Below are 20,809 nucleotides of genomic sequence, written 5' to 3'. Positions count from 1 at the left end.
TATAAATAAAGAGGAGGGGTACACTTGCATTAATGTAAGTTTTACTTTTTTTTTTCTAAAATTAAAAATATTATTTTAATTTAAATTAATTATGAATTTAATTTTGATCTAATAATAAAAAATATATAAAATTTAATAATATATATATAGACCCTTACTCATAAATAAATAAATAAGAATTCAAGCTGTGGTTAAGTTAAGAGACGATACAACACTCATTTTATGATTTTAATAGTATATCCATTGTGTGAAGTGTGAATTCAGTCTACCTACATTCCTGATTATCTGTTTGGTTAGCCTCAGATCAGGTCTTCGATTAAGTTTTTTAAGTTCATGCTAAGTTCGATTTGGCTCAAGACATTATTTAATAAATGAAAAAATAATTTAAAATTACTAAACATTAATATTTTTAATATTTTAACATATATATTTTAAAAGAATTAACTACAAAAATAGCATTTATATTATATATTTTATGTTAGTTTGGTATTTAAAAAAATAAATTTTTTAATTTAATACTTTAATTTTTATTCCGTCATCTACTTTGACACTTATGACTAACATAGTTATTCAATTTGTTAACGTGATATAAATATTCAATAAGTTATTAATACGTGTCAAAAAGTTCAATCAATGCTACATCATCAATTGTTATGTCAGTATTTTTAAAATTTTCAAAAAAATTTTAAAACTTTTTAAAAAATTAAAATCTGAAATTATTTAAAAAATTATAAAAAAATAAAAACTGACATATTTTAAAAACTAAAAAAATTATGAAAACTTTAAAAATTCAAAAAATCATAAAATAAAAAAAATCCAAAAAAATTTTGAAAATGAAACTTTTAATAAAAAGAAATTTTCCTTAAAATTTAAAAAAAGACAAAAACTTATAATTTTGAAAAAATAATATAAAATATTTTGAAAAAATTTGTAAATTTTTTAAAAAGTTATGAAATTTTTTCATTTTTTTAATCTTAAATTTTTAATTTTTTTAATATCTAGTGAATTTCTTAGATTTTTTTTTTGAAATTTTTGGATTTTTTATTAGATTTTTAGATTTTTTATTTTTCAGATTTTTTAATTTTTTATAATTTTGTTAGAATATTTCTAATTTTTGAATTTTTTTATTTTTTCAGATTATTTTTAAAATTTTAAGAATTTATTTATAAATTTTCATATTTAAAAAATAGAATTTTTACTTTTTAAAATTTTTAAAAAATTTTAGATTTTTTATTTTCAAATTTTTAAGTTTTTATGAAATTTTTTGAATTTTAAGAAATTTTTATTTTTAATAAAATTTTCATTTTTTATAATAATATTTATTTTTATTAAAATTTTGAATTTTTTTAATTTCTAAGTTTTCATAATTTTTCTAATTTTTATAATTTCTAAAATATTTTTTTAATTTTTTATAAATTTTTAAAATATTTCAAATCTTAATTAAATTTTTTAAAAAGTTTTTTAGAATTTTTTAAAATTTTTAAAATTTTTAAAAAAATTTTATTGTTGATTTGATAATAATTAAAATATTTTTTTTACTCATATCAATATCTTATTAAATGTTTATATCATGTCAATAAATTTATTAATGACGTTAGTCTGAAATATTAAAATGAATGACAAAATAAAAGTTGAAGTACCAAACTTTTAATTTTATTTCTTTTGATGTCATTCTGACAGAAAATATTTAACATAGGGATTATTTTTATATTTAATCTTTTTTTAAATTTCTACACTTATTAAATTTGATGGGTAAAACCAGATGTTAGGTAAGGATTTCAAAAAACAAATTGAGTTGCTCTGACTCAACTCATGACACTGTGATATGAAGCAAATGGCAATAACACAAATCCTAATTTTATTAAGCAACTAATTAATTTTGAAGTTCAATCTAGCTATTAACCAACTCACTTTGTCTTGGTTTTTTTTTTTATTATTATTATTATGAAACTTTTAAATGTGAAAAGTTAGTTGAAAAGAGAAGGTCTTGTATATAAATCATGAAGTTAGTTTTAGCTTGACAATTTCCAAAAGAAATATTAGAGTTGGTAGATTGTCGTGCGTTTGAATTTTTGAATCAAACTAAAAGTTCATAGACAGGCCCTCAAGAAAAAGGGTATTTGAGAGGAACACACAATTAATATGAACAATGATCAATTTATCAACATATATATATATATATATATATATATATATGAACATGACACGGGTGCTTCTTTTTCTTCCTCTCTCCAAAGAAAAAAAAAAGAAAAGGAAAATGTGATGTGGTTTACAGTGTGAGCTTTGCAATCAAATCCTGCGGGGGACGGTTCTCCCCGGCCAAAGACGCAACCCTTTATGCCCCCACACGTTTTCCTACCATCTAAAACTCCTTTTTTTTTTTTTCTTTCATTTCGCTTTCATTATCAATAATCTTCTCCGACGATACAACTTTTCCCTTCTTTTCTTTTCTTTTCTTTTTTTTTTTTAATAAAGGGAAAGAAAATAACGGACTTTAGACAATGATTTGTGCCTTGAAATTCAAAGAGGAGATATAGAAATAAAGATTGTACGCGTAATAATTACCAAATATTTTTAAATTAAGGTGTTATGTGTGTTGCCAATCTATGCATTACATTTTTTAAATTTTTAACATTTTGCAAATAAAATTTATAAACTCATAAAAACTATATGAGAAGAGAAAACAACGTTAAACATAATAGATATTATTGCATTCTTCGATAATAGAACTTTTGAACTATCAACTTTGTTTTTTATATGAAAACTATCAATTCTAAGTAATTGGCTCAAGTGGTTAGTATAACACTTTTTTTATTCCAAAAATAAAATTCAAATCTCTTTTTTCCAAATTAAAAAAAAAAAAAAAAAAACTCTTGAAGTATCTGATTTTTTTAGTTAATTTGCTTTATATTTCAGGCTAGAAATTGAAGTCATTAAAACTAAGTTTAATATTTTACTAATAAATTAAGATTGTTGATAAATTTATTTTTTTATTTCATAAAAATTCAGATTTTACTTTTAATAAAAATGCATGCACCAATAGTTAAGTCGAATGTTTTACTGCAATTATACGATTTTCCCCATCTTATAGGATTATCAAATTCCCATAAGGTATGCGTTGTAATACATTATCATTTCAACATGTTCGTCTGATTTTTATTTTTTTTTTAATTTGGCTCGTCAAGTTGATGCCTACTTGGTGCAAATTTAAAGTAGGTTTCCTACTTTAAAAAATTAAAATTAGACTCCAATTAAAAAAAAAATCAAATCAAATCAAATAGGATTTTGATTGAGAGTATAAATAATATATCAATACTAACAAATTAATCGGATTTAATTCGAATAAAACTCAAGTTTAATTTGATTATTGTCGAGCTAAGCTCGTGTTTGAGTAGTTTGACTTATCAAGTTAGCCAATTTTGAATATCTTAATATCTAACTTGAATAACTCATAAATTTAATTAAAATTTTATTTTAATAAATATTTTTATTATTTTAACTATAAAATTACTATGTATTCTATAAACAAGTCTAATAAAATACAATAACATAAATTCGTTTTTTATTCGATAAATGAATATAATCGAACAAGTTAAAATAATTCAATTTTATTTTGAATCAAGCTTGAACTTAAAAATTAAAACGCAATCTCAAGATAGAATTACTTATTATATTAACTCATCTCAATTATCTTTAATTATGACAAAAGATGTTCTAAATTTTATAAATGCTTAAAATGATTTCTTTTTAAGACAAACAAAAGTAAAAGTAAAGACTTTTAAAAACATTGCAATGAAAAATTAAGAAAAATTTTCTTATACATACAAAAATTTGGGTAGATAATTATCTCCTCTCATATACCTTTCCATTATCCATTTTAAAATTCAAAATTTGAGAATTTACGATTAGAATTTTAAGTCCCAATGGTAGAGTTCCGATCTCCATTCAGTACGCCGAAGACATCCCGTAAAATACATATGCAAAAACATGGAAAAGAAAATCTTAATTATGTGAAATTATTCAGTTTAATAGTACTTTTCTAATTCTTTTATAGTAACTTCAATAATATCAAACAAGTGTTAATATTTATATTTTATAACATTTTTTCAGCAAGAATAATTGAGAGAACATAAGTTTTTCCTATAGAATTGAAAGTACTAATAAAAAAATTGAATGAACTTAAATTTAATTTAATAAATTTATACAATTATTTTTAATAAATAATATAGTTTTTGTTATTCTCAACTCATTCCTTTTTTTTTTTTTTTTGTAAAAAAATTAAATGAGTAGACGTCGAGATGTGGAGAAAAAAGGAACGCCTCTTATATTAGGTAATGATCGTCCCATGTCTATAACAAAATAAAATACTATATAAAATTTTTTAACGAGGAAAAAAAAAAGCAAGAAGAAATCAAATAATAATAAAATATTAAAAAGGGCGGAGACATTGTCAGTCTGGCTACTAAATAAACGTACCGTTAATCTATCAACGTCTCCCTCTTCTAACTGCTTTCAACTCCTTACCTCTCTCAACCGTCTTCGCGGCCCGCCAAGAACAGTTGACTATATTTACATCTCTATCCAACGCAAACACGAAATACCAATTGTATCCCTTTCGTTCATTACCCTCACTGAATTTTTGAGCTAGGAACTAGCAAAATATTTAATCATGATCCTCACCATCACAACCCATCAACAGCCACCTTCACACTACAGGGCAGCCAATCTCCATGGCTTCGGTTACAGGACTCACCATCAAGTTCAAGTCGAAAGACTAGAGACTCATCTGACGTGGGCAATCGTGTTTTCAGCTGTTGCAAGCTTGGAACCAATGCTTTCTCTGTCCATTCTTCTAATCCTGTTTGGCCTATCCATACCCCACTTGTAATCTTTTCCAGAGCTTCATCTAGGATCTCAATCGCTACCTTGTCGCCAATAATGCTGCAAAACTTTTTTGCTATGGAGTTTGCTATATCACGTCTAATGGGACCAAAATCAACAGGTTTAAAGACAATCGCTTCATCGACAGAATTTAGCAGCTCACAAGATACTGATGATGATGTTGAGTTGGATAATCGCCTATTTGTGAGGCCATGTTCTTCATGATCAACTGTGAGATCGCTGGAATTGCGTGATCCATCAGCTTTATCATCCTCCACATTAGCAGCCTCATTAAGGTCAAACGATAGTGGTGAACCAGTTTCCTTCCTTGGCTTTGTTGCTCTATCCTCCTCATGTAGCCAACTGGCTCTGCGCTTTGCAGTTTTCTCAGAAAGGGATAACCTTAATTGCCAACCTCCGCTTGCTAAACTGGTAAGCTTCTTTTCATCCAGGGAAATACCATTTGATAAGAATTTAAGGTTATCTGGCGACCAATTGGCAGTGAGAATTAAAATAACATTTCCTAGACTGATCTCACGACCATGAGAATCAGCAAGTCGACCTCTCTCCATTGCTCGTTTTATGCTGCCTCGAACTAGTATATCTGCTTCATCAATATCTTCAAGCATTACCACTGAGAAGGGGTTCCTCCTAACTGCCTCCGCTATTCTATCCAGCACTGTTTTACCACGGAAACTCACATCAGATTCCGGATCATCACGTCTTGAACCAAGACATATCACTACTGGATGAGTCCCACATACTTGATCTGAGAGGGCCAATGCCATCTTCTTCTTGCCAACCCTGTCAGGGCCAGTAAACAATAACCAAATGTCACCCTTTGAACCAGCTCCCCGACGTTTTCCATTGCCTAATTTACACCGTGTCACTGTTGTGGCCACTGCAGATGCTGCATCCTGTTGCCACCACACCTTCTCTATTAGACCTTTAAGGAGTTTCTTGAATGAGTCAGCATCTAACGTGTTTAACAGTTTGTTGCTTTGCAAATCCTCGAACTTGTTCTGTGGTTCAGAAGGTATGCAGCCCATAAAGTCCCTCACACGCTCTTTATGGGTTGTTTCAGGTGTGTTCTCAGTGATCTTTGGTCGCCCAAGAACAAGGTCTGTCCTTACAGGGCTTCCTGGTAGGCTACTTGTCTGTTCCATCAGTTGGCTAGCTACTGGATTTGGATTCAGTTGCAGTGTCTCCCCAATGTTCCTGTTCAGTGGTAATTTGGGTTGGAAAGGTTGGCGCCCTAGCAGGCTTGAATTGTACAAGCTTGTCATTGAGAGAGCTGCAGGAGAGAATCTCTCAGAGCCTAGACTGGGCTGATGAAAATTTGGATGGAGACGCAAGCATGTATCATTCCATTTCTTCTGCAATTCTTGAGTCTTCAGCTTCCAGATCATCTCTTGATCCTTAGTCTGTATATAACATGTCACGGTAATAATAAAGCTTAGATAAGGGGGAAAAAGATTTACCCGTGCAAATATTCACACACACACCAAAAGAATCTAGTAAGACGTGGTTTTTATTTAACTTGAGCTTGTTACCTGCGTCTGATCTACTGTTTTGGCATCATCATCATGGGCCTTAGCATTCTGCAACCACTGAGGCAAAGCTGGCCGATTTGACTCTGATTTAATATCAGAGGAGGGTTTCTCAAACTCCTTGGCTGCTAAAAGTTTTGCAAGCTCTTGTTCATAATTCTGCAAGCACTGTGGGCAACAGCCTGTTTTTTGAGCAGGGTCCAAGTTCTCAGAGAATTGCCTAGGTCGAGCAGCTGTAGTTGCAAATCCCTTCAATGGGGACAGGGACTCAACAGAGCTGCTAAGTATCCCATTGCTCCCAAGCCTGGAAGATAAAAAGAATATTACAAAGTTAATCAATGATACCAGCTACAAAACTAGATAACTTAATCTCTCAGGTATTGACAGAAACCAGAATTAAAAAAAAAAAAAAAACAAAAAAAAAAAAATGGGAAAAGGAGCCTCCCAAGCCCACGGATCAAACTGCACCATCTAAGTTCAGACTTTGCAAAGAAACCGAATAAGAGTATGGAAGACAAAGTCAAAAAGAAACATGAATGCAAAAAGTCTTCTGGACGTGAAGTAAGTCCAAAAGCTGACAGAAAAATGTTAAATTTTAGATCAGAATCAACTTTTTCCCCAGAATAAAATCTATTATTAGCACAGAAACCATGGATCTATAAACAGAAATTTCTTGATACCCACTAATATGCCATATTCAATAAAATCTACTTGCTTATAATCCCTGGAATCAAGCATATTATCCAAGTTAAAATGAATTCTAAAATTTTGAACCTTTTAGATTTTTCCAGCATCATCTAATAGAATTGAAGCTTTCCATATTCAAACACTAAAGCTAAAATAAACAAAAAAACACATGTAAGCTTCCAAAGTTGTCAGAACAAGTACCAGGGAAAAATTCCCAGCAAGGGTCTAGCAGCAATAGGAAGAACATGCAGATCCCAATCATTCTCCATTGAAGGATGATGAACTTGACATCTCAAATAAGTTTCATAAGTAGCAGTTCCAATCAACCAAACTCTCCCACTCCCTTCTCCAAACCTCCCCAACAGTTTCCCCATCTCTGCCACCGCAGCACACCCCGCTTCAGATACCATCTGCTGCTGCTGCTGCTGCTGTTGAACCCCACTAGCAAGACCCACCAGCTGGTTATTCTCCACTAACCATTTTAAGTCACCCAAATCAAGAATCACCCCTCCACAATCCAAATTCCCAATCTTTGCTCCAATTTGAGTACCCAACTCCTTAATTTTTGCAACCATTTGGATTTTATCCAATGCGAAATCTTTCTCCAAACGTACCACCTCAACATTTCTCAAAACCCCATCAATTTCCTTACTCTCAATCCTCCTCAAAATCTCCTTAACAACCAATTCTGGTTCCGCTTCACCCACCAAAACCGGGTTCCTCCTCTTACTCCTCATCAGAATATCAATCACCCGTTTCATTTCTTCACTCCTATGCTGCCCGGCCTGCGTGGCTGCCCCTTGCTGTAACCTCGGATTCAAATACAAATTCCGATTGGTTGAAGGCGCGGCAACCGCGGAAGCAGCAGTTACGACTGGTCTCAATCCCAATCCTATTGGACCGGCTGTATTAGAAGAGTTTGAAGTCGTCGAGTTCAATGATTGTTCAATGGTTGCTTTAACTGCTGGACTCGAAAAACTAGCTTCACGCATGACTCTACTAACACTTGGATCATCAAGAATCGATATAATTAACTGCTCCAATTCCACTTTAACAGCCAAAAGCGGTTGCTGTTGTTGCTCGGGACATCCACGGCGTTGGTGGGCTTGAGCACGTTTAAGAGCAGCCATCAAGGCGTTGGAAATTGGCGGGTCGAGCCCCGGGCTGCTACTATTGGCGTTTTGAGAAGTGGGGAGACGTTCCAACGCCACGCTGAAGCAAAGCTCTAAAGCTCGACACTGCAACGGATGAGAAGAATTAGGGTGCGATTTGATACATGCTTGGCGAAGGAATCCGGTGGGAGATGCAAGAAGCGTTGCCGCCACATGGAGCGGCGTCGTTTGGCCGTGATTCCTTCGGCTTGCTTCAGCTATCGAATGGTTCAACACGCTGGCCGCCTCCGGCGTCAGGGTCTGTTGGATCGTGCTTAATCCTGCTCTCATTTATTTCCCTGTTTTCTTCTTCTTCTCCTTCGTGCCTATATTTTAATTCGTTTTAAGTTTTTATTATCTAAAAAAGAAAGAAGGGAAGGGGGAGGAAAAGGCTATGGAAATAGACAAATTGAAATGAATAACCAAACGAAAGCTTTTTACAGCAAAAACAAAACTATGAAAGAAAGCAATAGCTGAGAGCCTTAGACAGAACAATAGAGAGCTTATAACCTTCTTAGCTTTAAGTGATCTATACCTATCTTCGGGTTTTTCCCCGTTTTTATTTATATTTTTTCTCTATCTGCCTTCTCTTCACACAAAATAAAAAAAATAAACACAAACCAAAGTGGGCATTATAAAGGATGAGGAGGAGAAAGAGAATTCAACGCGAAAAGGAAAGATCAGATCCCCTCTTTCACAGGAAACTCTCCATTTCTCTTCTCCCTTCTCCTCTCTCTCTCTCTCTCTCTCTCTCTCTCTCTCTCTTGTTTTGCTTTCTATCCCTATCTATCTATTTCACGAATAACAAAAATATCCAGCACAATTTAAGTGAAAATTTTAGACTCTACTTGCCCACCATAAAATTGGGTAAAAAGTAAATTTTGAAAAAAAAAAAAACAACAAAATTGATTTTACTTTTTTTTTTTTTTTTTGAAGAACATATATAGACAGAGAGTTTGCATATACTTTGCATAAAAAAGAGAAAGAAGTAAGAGAGAAGACGAAGAGACCAGAAGAGGCAGGCGGGGAAAGTAAATTAGTTAGGGGCTGAGGTGAGATGTATGAAAAATGTCTTGTTTTTATTAAAGAAAAGAAAGAAATTTCTGAAAAACAAAGAATTGGAAGTACTATCAGTTTTCAAGGATTTCTGAAAAAATGCTTCGGAGCAGTCCAAATCCGCCACCCCCTTTTTGTCATCCCTCCGCTTTACTTTTTCTTCTTCTTCTCCTTTTATATTATTTTTGTACTATTAATTAATTAATTAAAAAACCTAAATCTTATCTTCTCTAATCTCTCTAAACATCGTTATATTATCTCATAATTTATATATTATTTTTGTGTTTATTTTATATAAAATAAGTATAAATTAAAAAAATTATTATGTTGAATTTATATGAACATGTTAAATATAAATTTTTTTTGTTAAATTCATATATATTTTATTAAAATTTTAAATCATATATTATATATATTTTTCATATCATATTATATCATAATTTAAAGTGATAAAAACAATATTTTAGAGAGAGAGAGAAAATTGGATTGATGTGTAATTTGATACTGAATTATATCAATTTTTACGATTTAATATCTAATGAATAAAAATTTATAATTAGGCATTCAAATTTTTATTTTATCTTATTAACACCGTTAACATTTAGCTTATGTAACCTAAAAGTAATTAATAAAATCCTGACACGCCTTTATGTTTTTAGTTCTTTTTTATTGTTTAAAAAAATAAAAAACTTAAAATAAAATTTTAAATGTTTTAAAATTAAAAACAATAGTTAGGAGAGAAATGAAAGGTGAAAGGAGACGAGAAGGAGGAGGTTCAGCTGGCAAGATACTAATCGAGCCGATCTACCTTGGGCCTAGGCCGGTAAGATCTACTCCTACTCCGACTTCCCGCCCCTTCCTTTTCCATTCTTTTTCTTTTCTCTCCTTGACTCCTTTTCTTTCTTTTTCAACTTTTTAATTTTCCAAAATTTTTATTTTTAATTTAAAAAATAAACTTTTGAAGGAAAAAGTTTTTGATTTCTTTTTTCAAAAAAATAACACAAAATAGATTTCTTTTATATTTTTTTCATTTCCTATATTTTTTATTTTAAAAATATTTTTCATTTATATGTTATTAATTTAAAAAATCAAATAATATGACATGTGATGTTTTTTTATTGATAAATTTACATTTTGACTAACTATGCTAATAATAAGATATATGTTAGATAAAATTAAAGTTTAACTATCTAATAATAAATTTTTATTCATTAAATATTAAATCATAAAAATTGATAAATTTTGAAATGTAAAATTACACATTAACCCAAAAGTTTTCATGTTTTGTAAAAAATTGCTTATTTTCTTTTTTTGTAAAATTCGTTTCATACCTTCATCATCAGCGGATTCTTTTATACTCATTATCTCGTAAGACTGTGGATTGACTGCCTTTCTTATCTTTTACTTGTATTCTTTTCGACACCAAAGTTGATCTCTCAAATTCCACGCGCTTTTGCTGATTAGATGGTATGATGGGCTGTCATCGAATTATATTTTATATTACATATGATTTTAAATATGATATAAATAAATTTTACATAAATATAAAATAAATATTTAAATAATCATAATAATTTAATTATAAATATAACACTTTTGTTATATATATTATACATAATATGATAAATATATTTTAACTCATTTTAAAAATAAGTAACACAATAAAACACAATAAACATAATTAAATATGATTAATATAATTAAATATAATTAATATTAAAATATTTTATTAATAATTTAATATTAAATCAAAATAATAACGTAATAAAAATTTTAAAATCATAAGCATAATTATTGTTTTAATCATATAGTTATCATAAGAAAAAGAACATAAATAAAATATAAATATAATTAATTATAAAAAAAAAGATATCTTTACACATATTACTTATTCGTGTTAACATGATAATATTATTAAAATATAATTAATTAATTATATTTTAAATATGTAATACTATAAAATATAAAATATGATGTGTGTAATATTATATATTAAATATGTTAATATTATATAAAATATATATTTATTATATTATATTTTTATAATATATTATTATATTATATTATATTTAAAATTATCTTTCCAACTCGGCTGAATCAACACGGAGTGAGTTTCACGCGCAATAGAATTGGAGAGGGAAAACCTTGGAGATGAGAGTTTCGATATTTTTTTGAAAAACAAAGTTAACTTAATACTAGCATTTGGTTTACCTTTCAACCAATTTTAATTTTTAAGCTTTTCACACGCAATTTCTGCAAACGCATAGCACGACTTTTACCTTTCCTACTGACTTGACTTTTCTCTCTCTAATTTTTCTTCGTTTTGTTCCGTTTTGTTCCCAACGCATAAAGCTCTCAAACATGCAATTTCTTGGCTCTTTTCTTTCTGCCCCCATCCCCTAACATTTTCAGCTACATTCACTTTGTAATAATACTAGACCTCATAATTTCAACGCTACATAAAAATAATATAAAAATTTATATATTAAAAATATATCATATATTTATGTTAATGTTAATATGAATTTTGATATAATATAATTTATATTTTATATATATTAACACATTTAAATATATTTAAAATATAAAAAATATATTTAAATAAAATATATCACACGAATACATGTTTAATTCATTATACGATACATTTAATTTGTCTAATACATTTAGCACATTTTTTATATTTATTTTAATTTAATATAAAATATATATAAACTATTTTAATTTTTAATTAAGATACCTAATTAGCTATTTAATATACCATATAAAAATTATTTTAAATATTTAATTATGATACTCATTTAATAATTATAATAAAATTATTTTTATATTAATAATATAAATATAATATAAATAATAATATTTATCGCCAAAAAATGTTTCAACATAACTTGTATCTAGCACATAAATCCAAAAAACTACATGAAAAGAAAAATTAATACTACCATAAAAGGATAATCAATGTCATTAAATGTTAAGGATAAAACATAATTTGGCCAAAAGAAGCATTTTAAAAAAAATTTGCAAGATACGTCGTCTTTAGTACATAGTGATGGAGTAACTAAATTTTATATTTGTATTTAATATGAAATTAATATGATGACAATTGACAACAACTAATTATGTTATGGTGACGATTTCATAATTCATAATCCACGAAACAAATACTCCATAATACCAGAAAAAAGTATGCGCAAGTCCTCAAACCCAATTATATATATATAAAGAAACTTTTTTATTATGACAAAAAATTTGAACCAAGCAAGCTTTAGTTCAAACTTTTGGTACGAGTATCACAATTGACAAAAACTTTTAAATTTCGTGCAATTGAAGCTATGATTCACAAACCATGAAAAAAGGTTTCTTAAGAGATCATATTGTTAGTTCATGTTTTCTCCGTGCAATCATTTTATCTTTTTGTCGACGTATAAAATTTATGGAGCCGTAGCAAAATCCTGCACTTAAATAATTTTTAAGATTAATTACTTAATTTCAAATCAATCATTAAATTTAACAGATATGAGATTATATTACTTTAGCAAATTGTATCAAGCATAAAACAAAATTACCACATAAAACACATGTAGGCAAGGCAAGTTAAAAAGAACAAAAATCTAAACTTTTTGTTAAGCATTAATTTAAAATAGATGAAGAAATTAATTTAAATATAAACTATAAAAAATCTAAAATTTAATAAATATGAGATAATACCATTTGAGTACTTAAAAATGGCTTTCAACTTTTTTTTACTATGTCATAGTATCTTTCTTGTATTACTTTTTATATTTTGATTTATATTGGAAATAATTGAGACGTGGTTTTTTAAATATATATATCAATTTACTGATTGTTCAGGGAGAGTTTTAGAATTTACAGATGAATTTATAAGTTTGCAACATTAATTTTAATTTTATAATTTTCCTAATTATAAAATAATTTATACGTATTAAGATTTGAAAAAATTACCGGTGATAAAAAAAATATTTTTTCCTAATAAAATTACCATTCTCTGGTATTTTGACTAAGAAGTCACAAGTGACATTAATCAAAATACTGAGTAGTATTTTATTTTTCAAAATTCATGAAAACATTTAAAAAAAAAATTCATAAATGCTTTAATTTCACCGTGCCTTCCCCCTTGACCGTAGTCATAGTTTGGCTAAGCTCGCCATATTTGACAAAATTTAACTTCAATTTGGCCAAAATAAAATCTTTAATTTGGTGTAAAATTAAAGCTAACTTTAATTCATAAAAGCTTTGATAAAATGTTCTTTTAACATTTAATTTGGTGTAAATTTTAAGTTGGTCGGTAGATTCATTTCAAATTAAATTATATCAATCAATTGCTGATGGTTGTCATTATTAATAGCTCTTCTGTTTAGTTAAAATAAAAAGCTTTTTCAACAGTATCATTCAACTTGAATTTAGGTTCAAATTTCATTCAATCATGATAGATATTTTTCTAGTCCTAATTAATTAAAAATTCATTATTTCACAAGTATTTACACAAAGTAATTAATATTCTTGTTATCAATTCTTTAATTTGTTATCAGTATCACATTTAATGAGTCCCTCATCTAACTACTTCTTATCCAATCAACTACCCAAATCATTTAAGCTAACCCTAAACCCAAAAATAACCAAACCCATTATTTTTTTTCCAGAGAATGGTTTAGGTTTTTTGGATCTTGATTTCCTATTAATACTTATTTCTGAAATCCAAATCGCTAGAGAACTATTAATTGGTCCGAATTTTTGTCTGAGTGAGAGGTTGATAGAAACAATGACAAAAACCATTGATTTTTTTTTTGTATCATACCATTCAACCTTCATAAATGGATTGTGTTAAACAATCCCAAACATATGGGATCAATGTTGTGCATCCACACCACAAACAACAAACTAATTTTGGCCAATTCAAATAAATTAATAGACGGATATAGATTAAAGTGATATTTTAGCAAAAGATATAATTATTTTTTTATTTTTTATTAAATTTGATTTATTGGATCACAAAAAAGTTCCATGTTTAAACTATAATTGTGATACTTAATCAAAATTAAAAAACCCCAACATTTTTTAATTAAGCAAAAGGGAAGGAAGAAAGAAATTCAAAGAAGATGATTTTTAAATATACGAAAATTATCAAATACATTAATAATAAATTTTTTAGATTTTATAAATAAAATTATTAGAATAACAAATATCTTTGAAGATATATTAAAAAAATTATGATATGTGTTAATTTTTTTTAATGTTTTTTGTAAAATTTAAAAAAATTATAGTATATCAAATATTTTTTTTTATATATAATTAATGATTAAGTAATGTTGATGTAATTGGGAGAAAAGTAATGAAAACTTTTTGGGATTCCTGACTTTACAAAAAGCAATTTGTTACTTCAACTGCTGCTGCTATCAACTTTTTGTGGATTAAAAAAAAAGTCTTAAGGGAACAAAAATCATCATCTTCATCATATTTAACTTTTTCTAACGCACGCCCTTCCCTTCCCCAGCCTTTTGCGCGTTTTTCGACCCTTTCTTTCTCTCTCTTTCTCTTCCTACCTACAACCCCTTTCTGTTTCTTCCCTCACGCGCAGTCATATGGCCCGTGCTATGCCTTTTAAAAGATCGGGGAAGTGAATTTATCGCGAGAATACAAAATTTGTCGTGTAGAGAGAAAAAGCTGACGCGTGAAACTTCGTCCTTTCCTTTTCCGGTGACCCAGAAAAAGTGTGAGTCTGAACGGAAGAGAAGAGTTTTGAACTTTCTGCATTTATTACCGTTCACGTACTTTGCCACCTGTCTGTCAGCTTTTTCTTCAAATTTTTCATTTTTCATGTTGAAATGTCTATAACACCCTCTACATCTGCTTATTTATATAAATAAAATTCAATTTTTTTTTGTAAAAACTTCATCTTGTACATAAATAAATTACTTATTTAATTGTACGAGTAAACTTATAGGATTATCAAATTATCACATCTATAAATAATTAATAAAGTTATTGAATTAATATAGAAATAAATTATTATTTTATACACTGATAATAAAAATTTTAAATTCTATAAACATATTTACATGATTGCCATACGATTATCTGATACTTTATCAGTTTCATAAAAATTATCATATGTTGATTTTGTTTTGATTAATTTTTTAATCTTTGACTCTTACTATTTTAAATAATTTAAATAACAAAATATTGCAAAATCTCTATCTAAAAATTACTTTAATCAACCTTTTAAAAAATGCATTTTCATAGTTTTATCAATTATAAATATAAAATAAAAATGGATCAAATTTTAAAATTTTTAATTATTGAGACAAAGAGAATAATTATTTTTAATTTAAAGAACATGTAGTAACCCATTAAACTTGTTTGTAAATTAAAAATTTCCAACCCTTATGTAAAATAATTTTAATTATAATTACACAATATACACATATATCATGAAAATCCTATGAATTTGCTTGACAATGATCTATTTTGTAATTAACCTAGTTGTAAAAAGAAAAAGTAGCCTAAAAAATTGACATGTTGAAGAAGCATTCATTCATCTAAAGTTAATTTTTTCAATTCTTTTATTATTATTATTATTATTATTGTTAATCATTGTAAAAGTTATTAATAATATTTTTTTCTTTGTTAATCTTCCGTTGAACCAAAACGTTGCTTACTTCATAGCACTTTATAGCTGTGATAATTGGAAAGTACGGTGGAAACGACAAAAGTTGTAGACCAATTGTTTTTACTTGACCAAAACCAAAACAATTAGTATGAATTTCTTTGCTATTGCAAAAAAAAAAAAAAAAAAAGGAAAAAAATTACCAACAATTATATCCCACAAAATCATCCATAAAAAATTATTGTCACAAAAAACAATAAATAAGATTTAATTTTTAGATCAATTTATAATTGAATTAGATGAACTTCTTTATTGAATCAATTCTTTATCAATGAAATTCGCATGTGTTGCATATTTATTTGAATTAATTTTGAATTTTTATGTACCAAAAAATTGCCAAAAAAAAAAAAATTGTAACATCAAATATCGTAAAAATGCTTTTATGAAACTCTTCAAACACATCTAGCAATAGGCAATATTGCTTTACATGGATATTGGCCTGGTTGCGTAAGTTAACCAAGAATCAAATAGCTAGGGCAACTCGTTATTCAGAATTTACCTATACTATCTTAATACAGCCAATTTTTCTAAATAGCTAATAATTCATAAAAACCAAAAAGTATATCAGTATGGCTCATTTATTGGTCCAAGAGTTTCTAGCTGCCCATAGGTGGACGATTAAAATAATGACCCCCAATGCCGAAATCTCATCGCTTATTGTTCACAAAGGATATGTTACTTGGCTGCTTTTGCTTTCATTTTACTATTTGCAAATAATCTAAAAAGATGAAAAGTTTTATTAATTTTGACTTGAGGGATCTTAAGAGCTTTTCCAAGGTATATATATATGAGAATTATGAAGAATAAAAATGTTTCAAAAATATGTGTAAAAAGAAATTAGGAAACTATAGCTAGTTAAAGTTGACCCAACTTTTCTCAAATTTCCAAATTCATCATGGGTGTTTTTGACAAAATGTTACTAGCTTTCAATGCCTCCGATTGTTGCTATTTGATCTAAATTTGACTTCAGACTCTCTTTATTCGTACTACAGTTTCGAAGCTCAATTTTTTCCACAGAATCTTCTATTTTACAGGTTTTTTTGCATGAGAAAGGATTCTCAGGTTCCTTATTTAGCTTAAACCAATCCATGTAAAAAGGATTATATTGTTTACTTTTTTTCTGATATATATATACATATTACTTTTGTTGTATGAAAACTCGACTACTATTTTAAGGGAAAAAAAGAGAAAAACTTCACTTTGATTAATTAATTTCAAGCTTTGAAGTATTCAAAAAAATCGAATATATAATTATCTTTAATTTTAATATGAAAATTGAGAATTGACATCTTTATATAATTATATGTATAAAAACCTTGGAAAATCTTTTCCCTATTTGATCCATTTCGAACAGATAACATTGAAAATAATTATAAAAAAAGGAATAACGAAACAAATATATGAGAACCTAAAGTTGGCCTTGGCATCAATATGATGTCTCATAGTTGATAATGCTAATTTTTTTAGCAGATAGAGATAAGAGGAGACAACTCTCAAACCTTTAAAGACTTGGAAAAGAGAGAGAGAGAGAGAAAAGAACAAATTTGGCAGAGAAAATGAGAGAAACAGGAAGAGAGAGAGAGAGAAAAGGAAATGAGATGTAATCGTAATTAATATTTAATGGGATGGGATAGGGAATGCATCCAAATCCATGTAGTGAAGGTGGTCCAATTCTTCTTGTTCCCTTGGCAGCATGCTTCGACATCTTCAGCCTCTAGCATGACATTAGAACCTTGCATTGCATTGCATGCCAAGGTATGACATCAATTAATATCAGTGAAATAATGTCTGCTCTAGAACTTATGTTATTGCTTCATTAATGGCAGAAAAATTACCATACAAGAACTAGAAATTATAAATATACATATTTATGAAGAAGTATGCACATATTGTAGCTTCATTTGGCCATTTTAATTTCACCTTTGTATATAAGGATTTTGAGCTAAACAATAGGAGGTAACATTTTGTTGTTTCATAAATCTCATTCGGCAGATTTCAAAATTAAAATCCAACACATCCAGAATAAAATTCTAAATTTTAACCATTGAAATTGTCCCTTTCTGAACTCGGCTTAATTAATTTTTACTTACCCTTGGAGTAGTTTTCAAATTTTTGTTTTTTGAAGCCACCGGTGAGAGTGGTGTTATATGTGTGCGGTTGAACTGTTGAAGTATGGTAACAGAAGAAGAATAATATTGGTCCCATCAAATTTTGAATATATCAGGGCTTATTTGTATGTTTTGCACATATAATTGAGCATACTATATTTAGAAGATGACAACTGGATGGATGTACGAATTAGAAGAATAAAAACTAATTTAATTTTATGTTTAGATTATTTTTCACAATATTTTACATGTGAATGCAATTGAAAGCATTATCTATATATGTCCTAATTATATGTGTGGTGTGTAAGCTCATGTCTCAGTCTTTGAAAAATGATATAAGACTTATTATTGTAATGGAGGTGCTGACAAGTAATGAAGTGTATTGTTTTCTCAGGCATATGTACGACAGATTGTAATCTTTGTAATTGATAAAATTGGTTGTTTAATAATGTCAATAACAAGAGACACTTTACTGTTACTTGTTCATTCTAATTTTCAAAGGATTGGTTATTAGTTGAAAGACTGTCTTTCCATCTACTTACCTTGTCCACAAGTTTTCAAATATATATTTGATTATATGCAGATAATTTCGATTAAAAAGAAAAACAAAATTCTACAAGTTATGTCTATATGTTGAAAATTATTCTATGCGTCATTGATAAACTTTAAACTTCACAAACCAAGTTAAGAAACTTGTGACATCTTCAATTAGGTTATATGTTATAACATATAAATTCGTAAATCTATAATTAAACTTAACAAGAAGAGTCACCACAAATCTTTTTTAACTAAGTGTGATTGACCACCTAATAAATCTATCATTTTTAAGAAGTTCTTAAACTTGACTAAGAGTCCCTAAAAGAATAAGTTATGGTATATTAATCAGAATAGGATTTGAGAGTTCAGTTACATATGGAGAAGGTTATAGTAGCCCCATATGCACATCCAAAGGATGGTACTATTTTATTTTAAATTTTTCTAAGGTCTTGATTCTAATGGTTTTAAACTTGAATGTTTAGATATTGAAAATAATTCTTAAGATTCTTCATCAATCTAATAAATTTTTTAAAAATATCCCCTTATCTCAAATGTATTTAAGAATTTCATTTATTTTCTAGAAGAGACTTTGTCGTCGGAAAAAGATTTAATCATTTTTATTTTGGTTTCTTTTTATTGAAAATATATATAATTATTCCATCATTTAAGCCAAATTAAAAATATCTTCTCTTTTGAATTTTTAAATTTTCCACCATTTGGACTTATTTAGAAAATTTTTTTTTATTTTATCTTTAGCAAGAAAATATTATGACAATTAATTTTATTGAAATTTCATTTAAATTCTTCTACCATTTAGGATAAATTTAAAGAAATTCCTCATCTAGAGATTTCTTAGAAGATTTACCCTTTGAAATTTTTAAGATTCTCATCATTGGATAATTGTTAAATATTTTTAACCAAAAATTTTTATTTGGAAAAGAATACAATTACTTTTGTTGGAATTACATCTAAATTATTTCACAATTTGGGATAAATTTAGATAAATTCCTCACCTAAAGATTTCTTAGAAAATTTATCATGTGAATTTCTAATAATCCCATCCTTAGATAATTAATATTTAATTCTGAAATTTTTATTAATTTTTATTTTTATTATTTTTTAAATTGAAAATAAATATTAATAATTCTTATTGAAATTTTATCTAAATTATTTCACCATTTGGCACAAATTTAGAAAAAATTTATCACCTAGGAAGTTTATAGAAATTTTTCATTTGAAATTTCTAAAAATTCCATCATTGGATAATTGTTATTTATTCTCAAAAAAGATATTTTGCTTTATTTTATATTTTATATTTTTCTTAAATTTATTCATGCAAAAAAAACTTATAAAATAAATAAATATAAAAATATAAAAAATAACAAAAATCGGCACAGCTTAGAGGTTGAGACACTCAGCTGGAGAGCGGCTCGAAAACGTGGCTCAAAAGACTCAACTCGACTTGGCTCGACTAAAGGCCTTGGCTAAAACATAGGTCAGCAAAATGGGTTGCACTTAGGTTGGGTCACCTGAATGAAAACGCGATGATCCTGGAGTTACTTAAGCTCCAAAACAACATCGTCTCAGTGAGGGTATAAAAGGCAAAAAATCTCTTTTTTCCATAGAATTCATTTACTCTCTCTCTTCTTCCCTTTTCTCTCCCTTTCTCTCTAGAATCCCTAAGAAAATTAGTTAAATTTTCACCAGATTTAGGATTTTTCATCAAAATTTGGGTTGGTTCACTAGAATCTGGTCGAAAGTTCACTGGTTTCTGAAAATTTATCATTGAAAACTGAAAATCCTGCTAGAAAGTCATCGAAAAATTCAAAAGTCGTCAAAAAATTCAATTGGATTATGAAAATTTTCTAGAAAATTTCAAAAAAAAAAAAAACTTATGTTTCCCAAAAATTCACCTAAAAATTTTCACACTTTTTGGCTGCTTTTGCGTGTGCTTTTTTTGTTGATCTCTCTATATTTATTTTTTTGATCTCTGATCTGTGCATTTTCTGTTTCTAATCAACGTATATTTATAAGAAGTAATCAAAATAGTTTTTGATTAACCATGACTCCCTCTTTGATAGGAATTTTGTATTATCACAAAACACAGAATTCATCCTATAAAGATTAAAGCTATCTACAATTCTGCCAACA

General features: G+C 28.0%; 1 protein-coding gene across 1 annotated transcript; it reads right to left on the bottom strand.

Annotated features, from left to right (window-relative positions):
• Nucleotides 1–4,399: 4,399 nt before the first annotated feature.
• LOC111284557 (protein SUPPRESSOR OF MAX2 1A-like) lies at nt 4,400–9,066 on the bottom strand. Its single transcript, XM_022873254.2, has 3 exons — nt 7,320–9,066; nt 6,435–6,735; nt 4,400–6,305 (listed from the first exon to the last, which is right to left on the bottom strand). Exons 1-3 carry the CDS (start codon nt 8,558–8,560, stop codon nt 4,683–4,685), a joined length of 3,165 nt encoding a protein of 1,054 aa, XP_022728989.2. The 5' UTR covers nt 8,561–9,066; the 3' UTR covers nt 4,400–4,682.
• Between the last annotated feature and the right edge of the window lie 11,743 nt (nt 9,067–20,809).

The sequence above is a fragment of the Durio zibethinus genome, chromosome 6 (assembly GCF_047325235.1).
Source record: "Durio zibethinus cultivar Kanyao isolate XHJ-2024 chromosome 6, ASM4732523v1, whole genome shotgun sequence".
Lineage (NCBI taxonomy): Eukaryota > Viridiplantae > Streptophyta > Magnoliopsida > Malvales > Malvaceae > Durio > Durio zibethinus.
The sequence above is the reverse complement of the archived record's forward strand: the minus strand, read 5'-3'. Positions and strand labels throughout refer to the sequence as shown.